The following is a 20,632-nucleotide window of genomic DNA, read 5'->3' on the forward strand; positions in this document are numbered from 1 at the left end:
TGCCGCTGTGCGCCCTGGCCCCACGGCCCTCTCGCGGGGACTCGGCGACCGGACACCCTCGAGCGCACTGTTGGGCGGCTGTGCCCCGCTCGGCCACTGGCGCTGCTGGACCCGAGACGGCGCCGGGCATGACACGCAGCTCGCGGAGGCCGGCCCGGGCTTCTCGCCCTGCCGGCCCACGTCCCCGAGCAGCCTGGCCTCGCAGGACGCCCACCACCTGTGCCGCCGCCGCACCTGCGAACCACAGGTGCTCAGAGAGGGAAGCCATCGGGGCCAGACATCCGTATTCGTTGACTGGCTACACGGCAGACTCAGGATCTATGACGTGGACACTAACTTCATACATTTGTTGGCATTGTCCAAAATATTGTTTTATTCTTTAATGGAAAAAGCCATTAATATTCAAATGAAAGAATCACATTAAAAACTTACGTAAGAAACAGCCTCCAAGAACACCCAAGCAGCAGTCAGAGGGAGGGAGAAGGGTTTCAACAGCCCATCGGTTCTCTTCAAAATATCACTTGACGGAATACAACCCAATTCACTGGCTACAATTCATAGAATTTTCCATTGTTTTCTTGAGATGCAGAAGTTCGCCGTCGCAGAGTTCTCTGATGACCGATCAAGTGCCGCTTCTTGAGCGACAAGGCCACTGGCAGAGCCGTCTGCTGGCACAGACCGCTCCCCCACTGCCGGGGACGCCTGCTCCCAAGGAAAGGACCCGAGTCCCTGCCGAGCCCCTCACAGCTCGTCCTTCCCCAGGTCGTCCAGCTCCACGTCGCTGAGGTCAATGTCGTCTTCCACGGGCAGCTGCAAGACAGGAAACCGCCAGCGGTCAGCCCCGCCGCAGACGCAGACGGGCGACCCAGAACCAGATTTCACCGGCGGCCGCTTCACTCGCCGTCCCCGGGGGGGGGGGCGGGGCAGAGGTGCGCCGGCGCCAACGCCCACCGCAGGCAGAGCCGCAGCGGCACTGGCACGGCTCCGGGAGGCAGAGCGAATGAAGTCAAGGGCACACGCTCGCTCCAGTGATCGCCAGCAAAGCGACCTCCTGTCTGACATTCGTTCTGGTTGCCTCTGTTAGGTACAGATGCCACTCGGCACCACTGATAGGACTGGGCCTGCAAGGGGCCAAGGTGCGCAGGGCCAGGGAGGTAGAAGGCAGGGAAGAAGAGCCCCCCTCCCAGTCCCCATGCTGGCACTCACCTCCCCGTCCTTGCCGTCCCAGGGCTCTCTGGTGCTGATGGCGGGGAAGGCTCCACCCCCCACGGGTGCGGTGGATCCTCGCCCGAAGGACAGCTCCCTTGGGGGACAGAGCAGAGCAAGCACAGGCGTTACGGGGCTGCGGGGCGGGTGAAGCAGCGACTTGGGGAAGAAGGACGCGCCCAGCCCGTTCACGAAGAGGCATTCCCCGCGGTCACTCCTGGGAAACGCCCCGTGAACGGTGGCGTCTTCTCAGGCGGGGCAACAGGACCAGCGTCACTGAACTCCTAGGGCCTCAGCAGCAGACAAAGCCGGTTACTACCAACCATTTAAAAACCAGCAGTGCATTTTGCTAAAATGCTAGACGATCATGTAAAAGCTATCAAAGGTGAGAGTCTAAGACCCCAGGCAGGCTTTGGGAAGGTGGGGTCGTCAATCTGGAACTCCGTCCCTCTCGTCCCTCCCCTGCGAATTCCAACGGCGCGCAGACGCCCTGCCGAGCGCCAGAGCCACAGCCCCTTGCTGCTCTGCAGAGTGGCTCTAAAGCCAGTGCCCAGAAGTGGAAACCCTAACACCCAAGGTCAAGGGTACTGAGCATCTTTGGGGGGGACGGGGACGACTGGGCTGCTGCTCGCCCAGGAGACCTTCATGAGAACCAGGAAGAGCCCGGCTGGCACCCACGGAACAGAAGGGCAGAGCGCCCCGAGACCAGGAAGGTGGCAGCACCGTCCACTACTGTAGGACGCTCCCACGGAGAAGAGAACAGAGCTCCCACCGGATGATGATGTGAAAGCTCCAAGTTTATAAACATCCATCTCTCCAGAATGATAAATGGAAAATAATTCCTTGTATCCCCTGGTCTATATAAACCTAGTTCCGAACCCAAACCCACGGCAGAACCAGAGGGAACACCACCACAACTACCTGAGAAACTCGTTAATGCCCTGCTCGCTGAAGGAGCCCTTGAGCAGAGCGAACTTCATCTTGCGCGCGTTGATGGCCGCCATGGCGGGGTAGCCGAACCCGCCGATGCCCAGCGCGCTCTCCAGCTCCGCCTGGGCTCCAGCCTCCGTCCACAGCCACCTGGAGAAGCAGACCGCGTTCAGGACAAAGACCTCCTTCAAGTTAGCTAGGGTCTAACTAGCAGATCTTAAGGAAAGAATGCAAGATTACGCTTCAGATACTCTATGGAATGAAATGGGTGTGGAAGTCAGTCAAAAGACAGGGTCTTTAAAAACCATGTTTTCCAGGTGTGCTCTGCAGTGGCCACAGTTCCTCTCCCATGTCCCCTACACCCTGATTCCAGGAGCACCCCCAAATGGACTGGCCTGCCTGCAGGACAGTCTCCCCACCCCAGCCTCCAGAATATTACATTGTCCGCTAGGCCTCATGAATTTTGTCTTTGGTATCAGTATCATCTGGATTATGTATGGTCTTTGGAAAGTGTAATAACGTCTTTTTTAAAAGTTATAGCTATGTCACCCTTGCTCAATACATACAAGAATGCTGAATTAAAGATAAACGGCAGGAAAATGGAGGCGGACATTGCTTTAAAACGTTGCTCGCATCTGGCTGTCCCTTGGGAGAGGGCGGAGAAACAGCTCCGTTTCCTTTTCCTTCATCTGCCCTCCTTCACGGCCGCACTGGAACTCGGCCACATCCCTCATTTACTTCCTGCTTGTGGGCCTGGGACCCCAGCTGCCACCCAGACTGCAGTCCCCGAGAAAAAGGTGCGCTGTGGTGGAGACAAGTGCCCTATACGTAACAGACCCGTGCCACCTCTTTTCTCCCTGAGTGACACGGACAGGCACACCCCCACAGGACAGAGGGGACCAGGCCCTCCAAGGGGCACTGAACTCCCCGCCCAAGTGACCCAGAGACGCTGAGGCCGTAGCTCACCCCCACATCTTCTTCTTGTACTTGTCTGCCAGCTTCAGAAGGACTTCCAGGTACGAGTTTCTGCCTGCAGCCCCTGATGGAAACACGGAATTTCAAGGGTGAAGACAAGGGTGTCTGCGGCGCCGACGGACCTGCGCGCGCTCCTGGGGCGGGCAGCACAGACGGGACGGGGCAGGAAGGCGCGCCCACCCCCCACCCCGTACCGGTGTCGAGGATGTGGGGCAGGACAGCCACCACACAGAGCTGGTGCTCCTCACACGTCTTCCTGGCAACATCCTCGCCGATGATCTGCGGGGCCCGGGGACAAGGGGCGGGAGACAGACTGAGCACCGCCACGGGCCTCACAGAGCAAAGCGAGAGACAGAGAAGACGTCTGCCGAAGGGCACCTCCTGGCCCGAGTTCAAGAGGCGCCCCAGAGCGGCTGGCTCTGCAGATGCCCGCTAAGGATCACCGCTGAGCCACCCGCCCTCGGTGGTGCGGGAGTTGCACGTGCGGCCTCTGAACGCAACGCCCGCGCAGCCCGGCTCCGACACGCAGCTCTGAGTAGGCGGACGGACGCGCTCACGCACATCACATGTTTACCTGAACCTGAGGCTCGCGGTGCCTCAGCGCCCTCATACACAAAGTGGAGATTAAAAGTGGCATCACCTCTAAGTGTTCGCATGAGAATAAAGCGTGAAAATTCTACCCAGAAATACCAGAACGGAGCCTGTCACATGGTCAGGTGCTAAATAAGTGTTAGCTATTATTCTGAGAACGAGAGACAGAAGATCCACTCTATTTTTAAGAAGCTTAGGTTCACTTTTTCTCACAGTGCAATTATTTCAATGCTCAAGTTATGAAAAGCAGCAATTAATAATTGGACAGGCTTTGCCCCTTCGAAAGTACAGGAACACTTTTAAGAACGTTCCAAAGGAGCAGGAAAAGAGCTTAATTCTAAAGGACGGGGCTGTCCTCACGGCCCAACGCCCGGCTGTCAGGCTGGACAGGTTGTGCCCGCCGCCCCCGCACTTTACCTCCAGCAGCTCCGGAGGCGGCGCGTTGTCGGAAAACAGGTCGAGGGCCCGGGAGACGATGTCGGACCGCGTCCGCCCTCCATCGTAGTCCACAGGGGACTCGCCTTTCTGAAATATCTTGATTGTAGGGAATCCCCTAATCTTTTAAACATCAAATTCACATTCCATAAGAAACAGGTAATCTTTATGGTGTTTCTAAATCCCCCTTCTAGGCAACTTAACGTAACGAATGTCCAAGCGATGAGGCCCAGGTCTGCTGGGCGGGGGGAGTTAACAACCGACCGCCAGGTGTGGCGGCGTCTGGTTCAAACCCTGGACCACACCCCATGTATCTGCTCTAGAACAAAAGGCTAGCTTCAGAAGCCCTGTGAGCCACCTGTAAAAGCTTGGGAAATCTAAGGGCTCCTACCAACCACATAAAAACAGTGAAATGCTGGGGAAAAACCCCAGTAACAGCCCTGACTTCCAGACTTCTTAGTTGTAACAAGGTCACTCTGTGGGCTCTACCCCCAGCCCCCCACCTTGAGGGGACCCCGGGCACTGGACGGAGTGACCGAGAAACCCTGTGTCTCTCGAACAACAGTCCCGGAGCCGGACTCACCCCGTAGCGGCTGGCCAGCATCTGGTTGACCGTGGCATCCACGGCGGCGAGTTTCACCTTCCCTTTCGTCTGCTCCTTGACCTCGGTGGCGGCAGCGGCCCACTCCGGCTCCAGGCTGCAAAAGAAGGTCCGACCCTCAGCGCCAACGCTCTTGCCGACGTGTGTGCTTCCGCTCAGCCCGGCTGCAAGGGACAGGGTGCTGCCTTCCGCGCGTGCTCCCAGTCCTTCCCTTGTCCCCCCGGAACCTGGACGCTCGCCCCTGTTTGCCTCTGAGAACGTGGGAGAGGACCCGCTTGGCGTTGACACCAACCCAACGTCCACCACTTGTTTAGAGTCGGGGGCTCTCGGGAGGAGACCCTGGTCGCATCTGTGACTGGCCCAGCTCCTCCGAGGGGCGCGTGCACACTGCCACACGGGTCTAAAGGGCGCCGCCCAGGCCCCTGGACAGACAGAGCTCACGGGCAGGCGGCGGGGTGGGTGGAACGGGCGGGGAGGGTCGAAAACGAGAAAGCAGACAGACGGCGGTCTGAAGGTCCCGGGACTTACTTTTTGCAGTGTCCGCACCACGGAGCGTAAAACTCAACCATCCAAACGTCGTCGCTGTCCAGAACATTCTTATCAAAGTTGTCGTCTGTCAGCTCGATCACGTCTTTCTTGCTTGAACTCTCACCTCTGCCCTGTCAGGGTCACACCGAAGAGCAAGCTGCGGCGTGGCCGGCGCCCAGGATCCCCGCTCTCGGTGCTCCGGTCACAGAGGCCGCCTCCGCGAGTTACCGAGTTTCTGAGCCATCCTCCCAAGTGAGAACTACTTTACTCAAATCAGGGACGTCGTGTAACACTAGTATTTTATTTTTGCTTGGTTGGTAACACTTACTCTCAAGCAACTACCAGCACATTCAGCATGACATGTAACACGTGTCTAAATTCTGCCGCTTGCCATTGTCCTTGAGAGACGTCAGCGTGGCTCCAGGAGTTGTGCTGATAGGGTTACCCGCGCGGATTCGGACCCCAGCACGGCCGCTGGCCGCCCCAGGGGCTCCACGCCACTGCCCTCCCACAGAGCCCCCCCCCCCCCCCCCCCCCCCCCCCGTCCCAGAAAGCGGACAACGACATCTAGTCCTCTCCTCTCTTCAGATACTTCCCTTCAGCGCCAGCCCTAAGAGCCAGGCGGGACCGCAAGCCTGCTCTCGGCCGCCTGGGCCCGGAGGCCTGGAGCGCGGGGAGGCGGCTGCGCTCGTTAAGCGTCTACATTGGAAATAAAAGGCAAGAACACAGATCTCTGGACGTGCCCCCCGCCTGCACAGAGAAGCTAGTCCTGCTGGTCCCCCGAAAGAGCAGAGGGCCACTTCATCTATATTCGTCAGTAAGGGTTCATCTGCCGTCTTTCCCGAGGCCAGGAGCACGTGCCATGGGGCACAGTGCCACCATGGGGCACTGTCACATGTTACGGAAGGGCACCCAACACGCCCTCCCACGGAGCCGGAACCTCTTCTCTTCTTCGCTGCGTGTTCACGTAGAGTTTCCCGGGGACTCCGGGCTCACTGCCACAGACACGGGCTTGGGGGCTTACCCCAAGGTCACCTGTCCGCCCCGAGTCAGTCTGGAGGAGAGCTAGCCCCCTCCCCCCACCTTGTAGCCACGTGACGGAGGGGCTGGGAGGCCTCTCTGCAGGCTGGTTCTCGGCCTGCGGTTGGGCGAGATGTGCCCGGACTGACCGGCTACGGTCGCGGTAGGTGGCCCTGAGGGGGCTGGGTGGGCGGGCTGGACGGCTGGTTGCCCATGGGGTCAGTGGACCCAACCTCCTGTGATCTTTTAGTTGAAAGTTTACCGCTTTACAACTTAAAAAGCCCCACCGACAAAGCTACCTCCTACAAGGGGTCCACTCTCAGGCTTCAAAACCGTCCCCCACCCTACAGACAGACGTGGCACAGCCTTACCTGTTTTCCAGAGCTGTACGCGCCACCCTTTCCGCCCAGGCGGTCCTTGACGAGCTGGCGCACGGCGCTGAGAGCGGCGTCCACTATGGCCTCGGCAGTCCTGCCGCCTGCGGGTGGACAGGGCCTGAGCGCGGGTGGCGGGCGGGCGGGCGGGCTGGCGCCGCTCCACGCTCGGGCCCTGCAGCTGGCACTCAACAGCGACCACAGCCTTCAGAAGCCTGCCGCAGCCGCGCGCTCAAGCAGCCAGGGGCTGCGAGCTGACTCAGAAGCGTCGGGGCAGCATGATGTGCCATGAGGCGAATTTCAGGGTTCCAAAGCAAAACTCTAATACTCAGAAAGTTGCATCTTTCTTTTTTTAAAAAAGTGACTTTTCTAATCAAACTCCCTAGGAAGAGATAAAATCCGAGACCACCTTGGACCTGGCCCCAGAAAACCCTGTACAGCACCATGCAGAGCGAGCTCCGCCCAGCTGGTACTGCAACCCCGGCAGGAACCCCAGTGCCGCAGGCTGGACGGAAGGGCAGTGTGGAGCCCCAAATTTACCTGGAAACAGACCAAGTCAAGAAACAGACGAGCAAAAAAGGCAAAGAGGCCCTGGCTGGTGTGGTTCACTGGACTGAGTGCTGGCCTGCAAACCGAGGGGCTGCCAGTTCGATTCCCAGTCTGGGCACATGCCTGGGTCTTGGGCCAGGTTCCCAGTGGAGGGCGCGTGTGGGGCAACCACACACTGATGTTTCCCTCTTCCCCTCTCTCTAAAAAATAAATAAAATCTTAAAAAAAAGTCAGAGTGAATTTTCTCACTCTAGACCAAGGGTCACCAAATTCTTCCTTTATTTACAAAAACGGGCAGCAAGCCAAATGCAACCCTACTCTAAACATCTGATTTTTGTAAGTTAGCAAAACGAATTATTATTCTGGAGCAGAGAAGCAGATGTTGACTCAGAAAGAATGACACTCATCACTCATCAAACCTCGGGGCTGGGAGTCTAGAGGAAAGGACGCGAGGCTTTCTGGTACTTTGAACCCCAGCTTGGTGACGTACCGACTACACTGTCTTCACCAAGTCACGCGGTTCCCGTGTACCTTTCGGTGGCAATGGAGGTTTCCCATGCTCATTTTATACAACAGAAGCAGGTCTAGAGAGTAAAGTATTCTACTGGGTTGGCTAAAAAAGTCCATTTAGTTTTCTCTGTAAAACAAAAGACCTATTTTTCATTTCCACCACTAGCTTTACTGACTTGGATATTCTGAGTACGTCGGCTGTCCCCCGCTATTGGCTTCTGCTGGGGAGAGGCCAGGGGTGCTGCTAAACATCTTCCAATGCACAGGACAGCCCCACGGCAGAGAATTATTTGGCCAGAATGTCACAGTACCAAGAAACTTCGCAAACCACTTCTGACACATTCAATCAGTCACAGAATCTTCTCCTGTACTGCACAAATCTTCTTTGCATTTTGGTTACATTTTTACCTTCCTTGAAATAATAACACATAATACACTGAAAATGTTGTGTGTCTTCTTCCATCTTTAATATTAAAATGACTGCACAAAAATTCACCAATTTTGCTAAGTTTTTTTTTTAATGCAGGCTGGTATGTCAGCTGTCATGATACAATCTAACAAAATTGTTTCAAATGAAGTTAAAGACATCTAAACACCGCTAGAGCCACCGTACGGAAAAACCAAGCGGACTTTTTGGCCAGCCCAACACCTAGCCACGAAGCCGGAGCGTGGTGAGGCCAGCAGCCGAGCCGGCCGGCTGCCACCCTGCTCTCCCTCTCCAGGTTCTGCACTCCCCTCGCGCTGCCCCTGCTGAGATGTTCTCTCTGTCAGCTGCACACGGCGCAGGCCACCAAGCACAGATGACACGGTAACACCGTTTTCCGGGCATGCTGATTCTGCAATGCCCCCACCCCGCAAACTTGTTTTTCTCACATAAAGCAAAACCGAAGATGTCTGATTTGTGAAGTCGCCACTTATGTGTCCCATGTAATAAATCTTAAGGGCTGCTCCATACAAGAACACACGGGGTAACTGAAGGAACCTTCAGCTCCCAGAGTCTGGAGCCGAGTTCGCTCCTCGGCTGCCCCAGGGCCCAGGAGCAGATGCTCCTGGTTTCCTCCCTCATCTACGGACGGGCAGCACGGGCAGCCCTCGGCACCAGCTCGGGGGACTGCGCAGCGGCTGTAACACTGCGTGCCCAGCGTCCAGGGGCGCCGCAGGCAGTCTGCACGGCTTCCCCACCACGGGCCCTCCTGGGCCGCTGCGCCAGACCCCTCCCCTGCAGCAGAGGGGAGGTCACAGCGAGAGGACGCCGGCAGATCTTTACTCAGTGTTAAGGAACTGTAAAATACTAAATAGCTAGTAAGTTAAAAACAATTGCAACGAGAAAGACGAGAGGGAAGCACAGAGCATCGTTACTCCATCGGGGCAAAGGCCGCGTGGCCTGAGCTGGTGGGGACGACGAGGGGCAGCCCCCCACCTGCCGGGTGCCCACGCAGCCTTCAGCGTGACTCAGGAGGGGCTGAGGACCCGCAGGTGGGGGCGGACCAGTCCCAGAGCCCAGTCCTCGCCTGTGTCTCCCGGCCCACTCATATGAAAGAAAACCCAGCCAGGGCGGCCGCCAGCGAAGCCCTTACCCTGATAATCTTCTGGCCTGTTTTTGTTGGAGCCGAAAATCTTGATGGTAGGGAATCCCTGCACCCCATACTGTCCCCCGAGGGACTGGTGTTTGTCCGCGTCCACGGCACCCACCTTCACAACACCCTGCGGAGAAGGGAGAGACATGCCCGTTTCCCTTCCAGCCCGAGAGGATTCCGCAAGACCCTCCGTCCGAGTCACATGAACTCAGAGACAGGACGGAAGGCGGGGTCACGTTTAGGCACGGAGTGAATGGGGGCTTCAGTCTGCAGAGCCGTCCCCAAGTGGAGCGACGGGCAAAACACAGACTCGCGCCAGAAACAGAACTGGCACAAATAGACAACATAGAAATTAGAATGTACACCATACCTTTGCTTCCTACATGATCCTGGCAGTAAAACAAGGATTTTGAGCTTTAATATTGCAAATTAGCTTCTTATACATTAAGCCATTTGCATAAATCCAAACATATACAGGCACATGTGGACACTTCAGAAACTTACTTTTAATGCAGTTGCTACTTTCTTCCATTCCGGTGTCAGCCTTTGGCAGTGGCCACACCTTTCGGAGAAAAACACAAGGCAACAGCTAAAGTCGTTGGTCCCCAACTCAGAGATCACCCGCCAGGTCTGCCGAGTGACAGCCACAGGGGCGGGGCTGTGTGAGGAGCACGAGCACCCACGGAACAGGACCCTGGAGGGGCCCAGTATTTTACGACTTTGTTGCAATTCCTTTTCATCTCATAGCTTTACGACGCTTCCAAACTACTGCACGATTTGATCACGTTCAGATCGTTTACACAAACCCCATCAGTCCCAACTCATCGCTCGGCCAGAGCGCCAGTGCCTATCTGGTCACGCGTCCCTCCGCGTGGGGCTCGACGAGGTGCTCGACGAGGCAAAATGCGGTTTCCCGGGCCCCGAGAGATCCAAGGTCCTCAGAGAAGGGAGTTTAGGAACATGTATTTTCATAAATTCGGCCAGTGGTTCCGTCTTAAACCTGTTGCGGTTTGAGATTCTCTGATCCAGTGCAGCCTTTCCACATACAGGTGAGGCACCTGTGCTCGAACCTAAACACCACCGAGCTGCGGCCCCACAGCAGCGTGGGGGGCCGACACGCACGTCGCCCCACGTCGGTCAGCCTGGCACGTGGACGGCACAGGGCACCACGCGGCGGTGACAGAAGAGCGAGAGAGACAGAGGGCAGACAAGACCACGAGGAAACCCTTATCTTTCAGGAACTGGCACTTGGATGTGGGTGAACTGGAAGATACCCAGAAAAGCGCTTCTTAAAGCGATATGTGCGCAGCCCGCTGTGTCTGCGCCACCGCAGGCAGCTGTGCTGCTCACGCTCGCGGATCTGCAATGCCCACCACGTGGTGATGCCCTGGCTAGCTCACCCACCGGCGAGCCGGGTTTTCCTTGCTGCAAAGTGAATTCCCTTCTAATTAGGTCTGTGAGGGCCCATCGAGTGAACTTGGTATGCCAGCACCACCGTGGGCGGCACCACCGTGGGCAGCCCCACCCAGGAGTGCAGGTAACCGGCACAGCCGGGAAGGCAGGCCTCAGCGCCTGAGTGTGACGGGTGGTGAAACCGAGGCTGAGCGGTGACAATACCCTGCCACCCCGCCCACTGTCCTGCGGCAGAGCCGCCCTGCAGGCCTCACGCCCCAGAGCCCATGCGCTCGGTCCCATGGGAGCAGCAGCTCCCCCGGCACGCCACAGGGCCTCTCAAGGAAGCGTCCTGAAGTGTTGTTTGTACACACTTCTGTATCCTGTGTTTTGGTGTTTAGGCGAGCTACTTAGAAGTCCAGGAGTCCAAATGTTACAGACCTCTGTGCCTCTTTAATGTCAGTTTACTCTACGAAAGAAGGATGCCAGTCAGAGGCTGTCAGAGTACGTACCTCCTTCACTGTTAACGTGAAGCAACGTAAAGACACACCAAAACGCCACGTAAATACAGACGCAGCCCACCCTCTGCCCCGAGGGCCCTCCGCCCTCCGCCCACAGACCCCCACGAAGGGTTGTGAATGAAATCTAAGGGCTCTGTGAGCTTTGCTGGCAGCGCTGCCCCCTGCTGTCTTCACCGACCTGTCACCGGAGTCTAGGGCTTCCTTCGACTGTGAACACGAGCAACACAGCACAGCGGGGGCGCACCCGGCCGCGTCCCTGTCACCACGGCGGAGCCGCACGCACCGAGGAGCTTCACTGCTGCTCCTGCTGCCCCAGAACCCGGGGGGCAGCTGCGAGACCTGCTGCCCGGCCCCGTCTGTACCGTCCGGTAAAGCAGGGCCACACAAGCACGTGCAATTTATTTCAATGTCTTGACTACGTCAGTGTTTTAGCTTTCCTCTGTGATCCTACAGGCTTCGGCTGCACCCGCCTGCCAGCGCACAAGCACAGGGAGAGGCCGAGCGCCCTGCGCCAACTAGACAGGCTCCTCCCAGAGCAGCGCGGAGCAGAGCCCCGCCGGGGGGCAGTAACAGTGAGCCCCCGATCCAGGTCCCGCCTTCTCGACGAGGCTGCTGGCTTAGTTTCGGAGGGAGGCACATTCTCATACATCCTAGTCCCCAGAAACAAGGTAAATGACTCATGCCGACAAATAACAACTATTTGTTCATTTACTAACACAAATGAACTAGCCCCTATAAAATCCTCACTTGGATTTAATAGCCAAAAAACAAATAGGAGCTTTTAAAAAAAATAATAAAGGCATTAAGCATCAAAGACATGGCAGCATCAACTTTCAAAACAAAGGGTTTTGCCTCCGTTTGCTACACTGATGAACATTAAGTAAAACATGTCACGAGGACTGGTATCATGTTCCTAAAACTCAGTTCCACGGTCCTCCAGAGGAAAAACTGAAGCAATAACATCAGGCACACCCAAAATGCTAAACTCTCAGGTAAGAACGTGGCTGACCACCCTGGGCGAGCTTCGAAGGCACAGCTCACCTCAGCTCCCCCCCCCCCCCCCCCGCCCCGGTCCCCGCCCCGCCTGCAGCCCCCTGTGCGCACCCACGAGCTGGCGCCCGGTCCGCTCCCGGGCACCGCTGCCTGCTCGTGCGCAGCACTGACGGTCTCGTGTGCATTTTGCGCCATTTCCACCGACCTGTCTCCAAACTTCCATTTGTTGGGTTTTTGTTTTGTTTTCATTAAATGTTTCAACTACACGCTGTGTTCTGACTATACATAACTGTAACACCATTCATTTCAACAGTAAGTGCATCCTCACCCCACAAGGGTTTTTTTTTTCCAACAACGAATCTGAGGCAAGGAAAGAACTGGTAAATCAAACCAGATTTTCCAATCACGTCCTTCTGGCAGCAGCCCTCTTCACGACACAGAGGGGAGCTAGTCCCAGCTCTTCCCTTTCTCTGCCCAGCGTCCTCCCCTCGTAAGTCGGTTCCTGGTCGACCTCCCTGTACTTACCTCCTCACAGGGACACATCACCTTAAAGTTCTACGGGTTTTTTCTCTCTTTCTTCTGTCTTGCAAAAATGAGCTCCCTCACCCACTGTTTTTCACTTGACTCAATCTCCATGGCCCTCAAACACTCCGTGGAGTCTCCTCCCACTTCCCTCTACTTCTTTCAGTGGGTAAACTAGATGGCCAGATAAAAATCACATCTTTATATAGTATTTTTCCTTGTAAAGTACCGTAAACGACTGACAATATTTTATAATACTTACCATGGAGCAAAGAATTCTACAAGCCACAAACTATCGCTCTGAATCACTTCGTGGTTGAAATTGGACGGGGTCAATTCGATGACATCATCGCTAGAGGAATACAGACCCTCCACCGTCAGAAAGAAGGTGCAGCTCACCAGACCTGCAGAGACAACCAAAAGCAGAGCATCAACGACAGGGCTCGCACCGACCGGAAACCCGGGGACCAGAGTCTTCTTCAGCCGATGGAGCCCCCCCACCCTGGGGAGAAGCACGGCTGGGGGCAGGCCCCTCCTAACACCGTACCCCTGCCCCTGCTGCCAGGAGCCCCTGGAATTTTAGGGGCTGTGAAGTGCCCAGCAAGAAGGGAGCTGCACCGGAAAAAGGTTTACACATTATTCTTAGTGCCCTCATTCTCTGTAGCCACCCCGTGCAGTGGGACTACCACTGCCCTTAGGTGGGTGAGGACACCAGGAAGTCGGCAGGGCACACCTAGCTGTGATCCGAGTAATCCGCACAGTATTGATTTCTTACGTTCCTCAGGTGCAGTATTAGCACGTCACCTGTATTAATGCTCTTTGGGTTTTATAATGTTCACTGGGGTGACACTGTTTAACAATCATACAGGTTTCGGGTGCACAATTCTACAACAATCAAAGCTTTTTTTGTAGGGAGAAATGATTATTTGTCTCCCCTGCTAGACTGGGATTCTCGCAAGGTCTCGAGAATGCAGAAGTCTTTTGAATGGTAACACTACCAAAAGTTCACCTCCTCCTTTAAGATTTATATGTAATTTCATGTTTTCTAGTTGCATTGTTTTATACCTCCAGAGCAATGCTAAATAATGGAATGTTCTTGATTTCAGCAGAAATATTTTCCCATTTTCATGGTGCTGCCTTTTGTGATGAAACAGGTAAACTGCATGCAATTAGAGAAATGTCTATCAGGTCTTTTCAGCATCTGTGAGGCAGTCACCCCTCCCTGTGCTCACTTCGTAAACGGGGTTTGGAAGGCGTCAAATGGAGCTTCTTTCGAATGACCCGGAGGCAAATTTCTTTTGGAAGGTGTGTACACCAATGTGAACTGTTTTATTGCTAAAAAGTCTACCTAACACTTACACAGTGCTTTCAATTTCCAAACCACTGTCCACTACATCAGGTCACTCGATTGTCCACAGCATCACTAACTGGAGAGCACCACTAACTAAAGGCAGAATGAGACCAGGGGCCATCTACGGCTATACATGTAAAGCACAGATCTGACTGCTATTTCCAAACCTTTCCCATTAAACCACGCTGTCTTTTTAGTGCTCGAGATCAGAAGGCTGTGTGCCAGGGACAAGAGTTAACAGTCACACAATTCGAGATGACTGCATTTGAACGACAGAGCCTGCTAATGGAGGAACCTGAAATCAAACTGGAGACCCTGCTAATGGTGACTGAAGCCACCAATGGGTTACCGTGGGGGTGGGGGTGCAATCAGATTTGCTCTCTAGAAAGGGTCTGGCTGCAGCGTGGGCTGTCAGGAGAGCCCGTCACACAAACCGAGGGCATGATAGGACGGGCAACAGTAACAACTGCTCCTGGGAGCTCCCGCAGGAAGGGCTGGCAGCTGCACCACTCTCCCGACACAGAGGCCACGGGCAGCTGGGCTGGGGCAGGGGAAGCAAGCAGCAGCAGTCTGCAGGGGCCGGGAGAGCAGGAGGGAGCACACTGGCGACAACAGTACAGGTAGCTCTCGACACAGGTTCGTCACAAAGAGCAGCAGAGCACAAGCAAACATGGGACAGAAGGCTGGTCTCGTTGTGAAGATGGGAGTGGACCGAGCCTGAGAGGAAGAGGTGCAGGCAGAGGGAAAGGCTGGAGATAGAGCACACAGAATCAAGAAGCAGAACAAAGTGCCCAGGGTCGGGAGGAGGGGAAGGGAACCCCCCCCCCACCAGCCTGTGATGGATGACCTCCCCCGCTTCCATTTTTCAGAGGACACATTCACTGACACTAGAGAAGGTGGGGGGGGGGGGGAGAAACATCGGTATCAGCTGCCCTTTGTACGTGCCCTGACGCTGGGCCCCAACCTGCAACCTGGGCACGTGCCCTGACACAGAATCAGACCCACGGCCTGTTGGTTTACAGGACGACCTCCAGCCACCTGAGCCACAGCAGCCAGGGCTCCCCTTCCATTTCAAGAGGTGGGAAAGGGCGGGCGGGGATGAGGAGCAGGCCAGCCACAGTGGCTCCCTCGATAACCGTGGCGTCCAGTGCGGTAGCCATCGGCCACACACGGCTACCCCGCACTGAGAGACGCTGCAGGTGTGAAGAGCGCACTGTATTTCAAAACCTCGGCAGGAAGGAAAAACACTACCTCCTTAATGTTTTTGGTATTGATTCTACGCTGAAATGGTATTTTATTCAAACGGTATTTTAGATATATTGGGTAAATAAGTGCATATTAAAATGAATTTCACTCATTCCTTTTTGCCGTTTTAAATGTAGCTACTAGAAAACCTGAAACTGCACAGTGTGCACTGCACTTCTGCTGGATGGGGCGGCCAGTCGCCTCCGCTGCTGCAGGAAGCGTTAAACAGAACTCGACGTACTTAGTGAAGCGAGTAAATTAAGAACCTAAGCAAACCTGGCTGGCGTAGCTCAGTGGATTGAGCGCGGGCTGTGAACCAAAGTGTCGCAGGTTCGATTCCCCGCCAGGGTACATGCCTGGGTTGCAGGCCATGCCCCCCCAGCAACCGCACATTGATGTTTCTCTCTCTATCTCCTTCCCTTCCCTCTCTAAAAATAAATAAATAAAATCTCAAAAAAAAAAAAAAAAAAAAAAAGAACCTAAGCAAAGACAGTCTTAATTCTACATAAGCCCGAGAGACAGACTGGTCCTGGAGAATCCCCCATGAAGATCCACTTCACTTAAAGAAGCTTTTTTTTTGGGGGGGGGGGGGGGGGGCATAAAAATGGATACATACCAACACTTGTTCAATACACTGAGTTCACTGTGAAAATTTCAAAAATTGAAAAGCCAAGGCAAAGCCATCCACAGTCCCCTCCAGAGCAAGCCGTTCATATTTTCACTGACATCTCCGTGTAACACAGGCCTGGGGCTTTATTATTACTTTATATAAACGGGACCTTACCATGTATATATGGACACACACATGCATACATGTATTCCCTTCTGTAGCCTTTTGTCTCTCAAAGTAAGTTAGACGCAGGCTGTGTAATAATCACGGACTCGTTACCCCATGTACCCATTTTGATGGCTGTATCTACGGACAGAATCGGCTTCCCATTGTTCCCTGTTAACAGGCCAATGCTGAGAAGGCTAATCACCCCCTCCCCGCAATGAATGTGATTACTTAAAACCTTACAGAGGGTACTGGGGACATGGCTCACATTCTGATATATTTATCTGCCGATCCATCCTCCAGAAACCGAAACTGACATCTTAACTCAGAATAACACTGCTATGATGCCATGTGCCAGGTACTGTCCTAAATACTTAACATACCTTAACTCATTTAAGCACTGCACGTGGTACGTACTATCACGTTCATTTTCAGGCCAGAAAGTGGAAGCACAGAAAGGTAACTTACCTAAGGCCATATAATTAGAAACAGCACCCGGTTATGTAACCCGATGTTTCACCCGAGGTCTGAGCCTGCAGAGGCCTCGTCCCAAGGAGGGCCGCGGCAGGCAGCTAGTTGGCGGCAGAGGATTAGGCTCTTTCCTCTCCCTGGCCCATGGGGACAGCTGTAAAGAGTGCACTGTCCTTCCTCCTCAGGCTCGAGCCACCAGAGGCACGGTCCATGGTCCCTGACTCTTACCCCGGGAACGCGCTTCCCCTCCAGACAGAGACCGCCACGACCACTGACACTCACTACGACATGAACTTGGGCTACTTGTTCCCTAGTGGGGGTGTTGGAGGACTTCATTTAGTCTTTTTAACGTTTGCCTGGTCCTCACAAGAGCCGCCCCTCCATACAAGTGGCTGTCCAATGGAATGCCTCCATGCTAAAGCTCCAAGACCGAAACTCCTTGAAAGCGGGTATGACCTAGTAGGTTTAGAAGGAAATCAAACATAATAATCTGAAAAACAGATTAAAAGATGTATAAATTCCAACAGCAAAAGTATAGCCAGTAAGGACTCCACAAAATCCCCCAGGAAAACAAAACACCCCGGGGCCCACTTAAGATGATACATAGCTAAGTGCTGACCGACACGGTTCTGTTTCTAAAAACCACGTCGCTGCCCCGCTCCCTGGTAAGGAGCACCCGCAGGACCCGGGGACCCCCAGCCTCTGGCCTCCGTGCAAGCGGACAGCTTTGCTGTGATCCCTCCGCAGGAGCGGAGGATGCTCTAAACCCACGTCGGTGACATCTCCCAAGAGCGCACAGTCCCAAAGCAGTCATCTCGATACCGAGAGGGCCCCCCCCCCCCGCCCCCGCAGGGGCTGCTTACATTCACTGAGATAACCAGTCCACTGACAGAGCCGCGGCCCCTCTCAGAGCTCCGTCTGACTTCACGTGCGGGCAACTCTAAACAGGGGCACCCCTCCCCCCACCACACCCGCTCCCCGGATCTCTCCCCTCTGCAGCAACACAGCCAATGTTTCCATCCTGTTCCCTCCCTCCAGACGTGCATTAACTCGTCGCTCCTCCGAACAGCCCAGCCCGGCGGAGTGCCAGCCCCGAGGGGTTGAGGAACTTGCTCCGGGTCACACAGCCAAGCTGCTGCGGGGCAGCGGAGCTGGGAGTCGAACCTGTTGTCGGGAGCTGGGGTTCGCGTCATCACCGCCAGAGTGCTGCGGCTGGGACCCAGAGGAACCCGAGAAGGACCGGGACCCTCAACTCAGCTCACTGTCGTCTTTCAAAGAGACTTACATAATTCAAGAAAGCCTGGGTTCAATTTAGTTTTTAAAAGTTCGATCACCTTTAAAGTATTCTTGCATCGTTACGGCCAGCTTGTGAACGGCACCGTTTCCTTTAGGGGGCGACCACCAGGCTGATTTCGGGACTGGGTTTTGCTAGTTCAGATTTTCTCAGAAGTGGGAATGGCACAAAACAAGTGGTGAGGAGGAGAAGCCGCGCGAGGAGTACGTGCCTCTGCCGCGCGAGGAGTACGTGACGCTCCCGTACACAGCCGAGCCCGAGGTCCCTTCCAGGTTGCGCCCCAATACTCACCCTCCCCCAGGCAGGAAGCCAGGCTGATCTCAGCGGCTCGAAGCAGCTCCCCGCTCTCGCCAACCCCCACCCCGACCAGGAGGTCGGTACCCGCGCTCGGACCCAGGCTCGGGGATGTCCCGGGCGGCCCCGAAGCCCGAAGTTCGGGCCCGACCTCGGGGCTTCCTCCGCCCTGCCACGCTCGTGTACATGCTCCCCCGGGGTGAGCTGCGGGAGCCCCCCGCCAAGGGCGCCCCCTCCTCCCCACGCGCCCCGAGTCCGTCAGGGCCCCGCATCTCCGCCCGAAGGCCCGCGCGGGAGCTCCGGCCAAAGGCAGCCCCGGTCCCCGGGACTCCCCAACCGTCCCCCCGGGGCTCCACTGGCTTCCCCGGCAGCGTCCTCGAGTGGGCCAGGCCCGTGAGCCCCCACCCCAGAGCGGACCCTGCCAAGGCCATGCGCCGGCCGGCTCCCCGGGCTGCGGACCGCCGCGAGGGTTCGGGGCCTTCAAACCGCAGGCCCAGGGCCAGGAGGGCCGCGCCTACCGAGCACCAGGCGAGCCATGCCGAGCGTCCGGGCCGCCGCGCAGTCCTGCCGCCGCCTCAGCTCTGCCGCGCCGCGCCCCCGTCGCCCCACGTCCCGCCCTCGGTCCGCGCGAGGCCGGTGGCAGGCGGCGCAGCGGGGGCGGGCCGGAAGACGCTCGCCAAGCCGTGGCCGCGGCTCATTGGCCCCTGAAGGCCTCGTTCATTCGCACAGCCAATGAGAGGTGGCCGGGTAGAGGTTACCAGTTTGGTTTTTTTAATAAAGGCGGGGCGAGCGGCCGGCGGAAGGAGGGACTTGCTGGGGGCGGGACTGCCCAACCTCTCCATTCTGGTTGGTCCTCTCCCCTTGCCAACCACCCCCATCCCCAGGCCGTTGGGGTCCACTATTTGGTGTTTCTTAGCCCGTGGTTCCTTATTCTCTTTAACCTCACGTTAAACCTCCTCGAAGGAGCCCCTCTCCAGCCCTCATTCATCCTTGGCCTCCCCAATCCCTGTTCCTCTTTGCCTCCTGGGAGGATAACTTTCTTTGGGCCCTCAGCGCATCCAGGACCTTGTTAAATGATGTTAATTTTTTCTTGTTCTCGGATGAATACTCAGTCAAAAAACACTTGCTAAGCACGTGCTGTATATAACCTGTGTCACCAAGTATTTTGTTGAACTGCTTTACAAGTTGCCATGTCCTGGGCACAGGACTGCGCAAAGCCTTCCCGCAGACAGGACCGTGTTCCCCGCGGGACTTAAGCTTCAGTGCTCCTCGCAGGGTTTTCTTCTTCGCCCTGGGTGGGGCCCTCGCAATGCCTTCACGTGGTCTGATGTCTTGTAAGGTTTGCAAAAGTAAAATGTTTGAAGTATAACAGACTACGACTAAGGTATCTTTCCACTCTGATTTCCCTTCCTATGTTTGGGGTAGACTGGAGCATTTTGGGTTTTTGTTAGTAATAGTTTCTTTCTCTGTGCCGCCTAATACATAACGGCTGTGTTATGTTACACATCGCTCTGTTAAGCTATGACTCTGGCAAAAGCATTTCTGAGCACAGTGGGGTCTAGGAATGGTAGTGACTAGTAGGGAGGCATTAGACCCGGGTCTGGAAGATTTGCTAGACAAGCAGGAGAATGTCTTTCTTGGGGAGAGGGACCAACAGGTGCGAAGAAGGCATAGACAGGTGAACCTGCAGGGTGAAGAGGAAGCCGCAGCCAATGCCCATTTTTGGCATTTTGGGGGGTGGTGCTGGGGGCTGTGTGACACGGCGAGGCCTTCGGATTGTAGTACACAGGCTTGCCCCCGCAGATCCCTGAGTTTTAATTCTCTAAGATCTCTTTGGGTTTATTGATGCTGTTGAAAAGTCTCGAACTTGGTGTGTCAGGGTAGTTAATGGTGGCCTCTAAAACAAACAACCCTAAAATCTCAATGGCTTATACTGTAAAGGGCTGTTTCTGGCTCTCATTGGGAGTGGCTTTTCAGGTGGTGACTCAGGGACTCTGGCTCTGCCCACCATACAATGCCACCATCTTCTCAAACATGCGTTGTCACTCAATGTGGGAGGTACTGTCCCCAAGGGGGCAAAACTAGCTCGTGGAGGGAAGGAGGTTAAAAAAAAATCTTAGATACTCCTACGGCTACAGTACATAAACAGATACACAGCATATGTGTTTTTCAAATTTCATGGGAGAGAGGAAATTAGAAGTGTCTAAAAGGCTCCTTAGGAGGATGATAATGAGAAAAAAAGAGAGAGAGAGGCTGAGAAACACCGCTCTAGAACAGGGCTGTTCAATAGAAATATAACATGAGCCACAACAACATGTAAAATTTAAAAATTTCTAGTAGCCACTCTAAAGGAGTAAGAGATTAATTTTAATAATATGGTTTAACCCAAGATAACCCCAAGGTTATTATTTCAACCTGTAATCCTATAAAAATGATTAATAACCTATTCTACATTCTTTTCATATGAAGTCTTTGAAG

At 55.1% G+C, this 20,632-nt stretch overlaps 1 protein-coding gene across 1 annotated transcript; it reads right to left on the reverse strand.

Annotated features, from left to right (window-relative positions):
* Positions 1 to 337: 337 nt before the first annotated feature.
* On the reverse strand, positions 338 to 18,803 carry PDIA6 (protein disulfide isomerase family A member 6). The gene is made up of 13 exons (XM_028515641.2): positions 18,673 to 18,803; positions 12,987 to 13,128; positions 9,801 to 9,858; positions 9,297 to 9,423; positions 6,658 to 6,764; positions 5,267 to 5,397; positions 4,721 to 4,835; positions 4,120 to 4,260; positions 3,306 to 3,390; positions 3,103 to 3,175; positions 2,128 to 2,286; positions 1,207 to 1,303; positions 338 to 810 (listed from the first exon to the last, which is right to left on the reverse strand). Exons 1-13 carry the CDS (start codon positions 18,689 to 18,691, stop codon positions 742 to 744), a joined length of 1,323 nt encoding a protein of 440 aa, XP_028371442.1. The 5' UTR covers positions 18,692 to 18,803; the 3' UTR covers positions 338 to 741.
* Positions 18,804 to 20,632: the final 1,829 nt, after the last annotated feature.

Source organism: Phyllostomus discolor, chromosome 6 (genome assembly GCF_004126475.2).
Source record: "Phyllostomus discolor isolate MPI-MPIP mPhyDis1 chromosome 6, mPhyDis1.pri.v3, whole genome shotgun sequence".
Lineage (NCBI taxonomy): Eukaryota > Metazoa > Chordata > Mammalia > Chiroptera > Phyllostomidae > Phyllostomus > Phyllostomus discolor.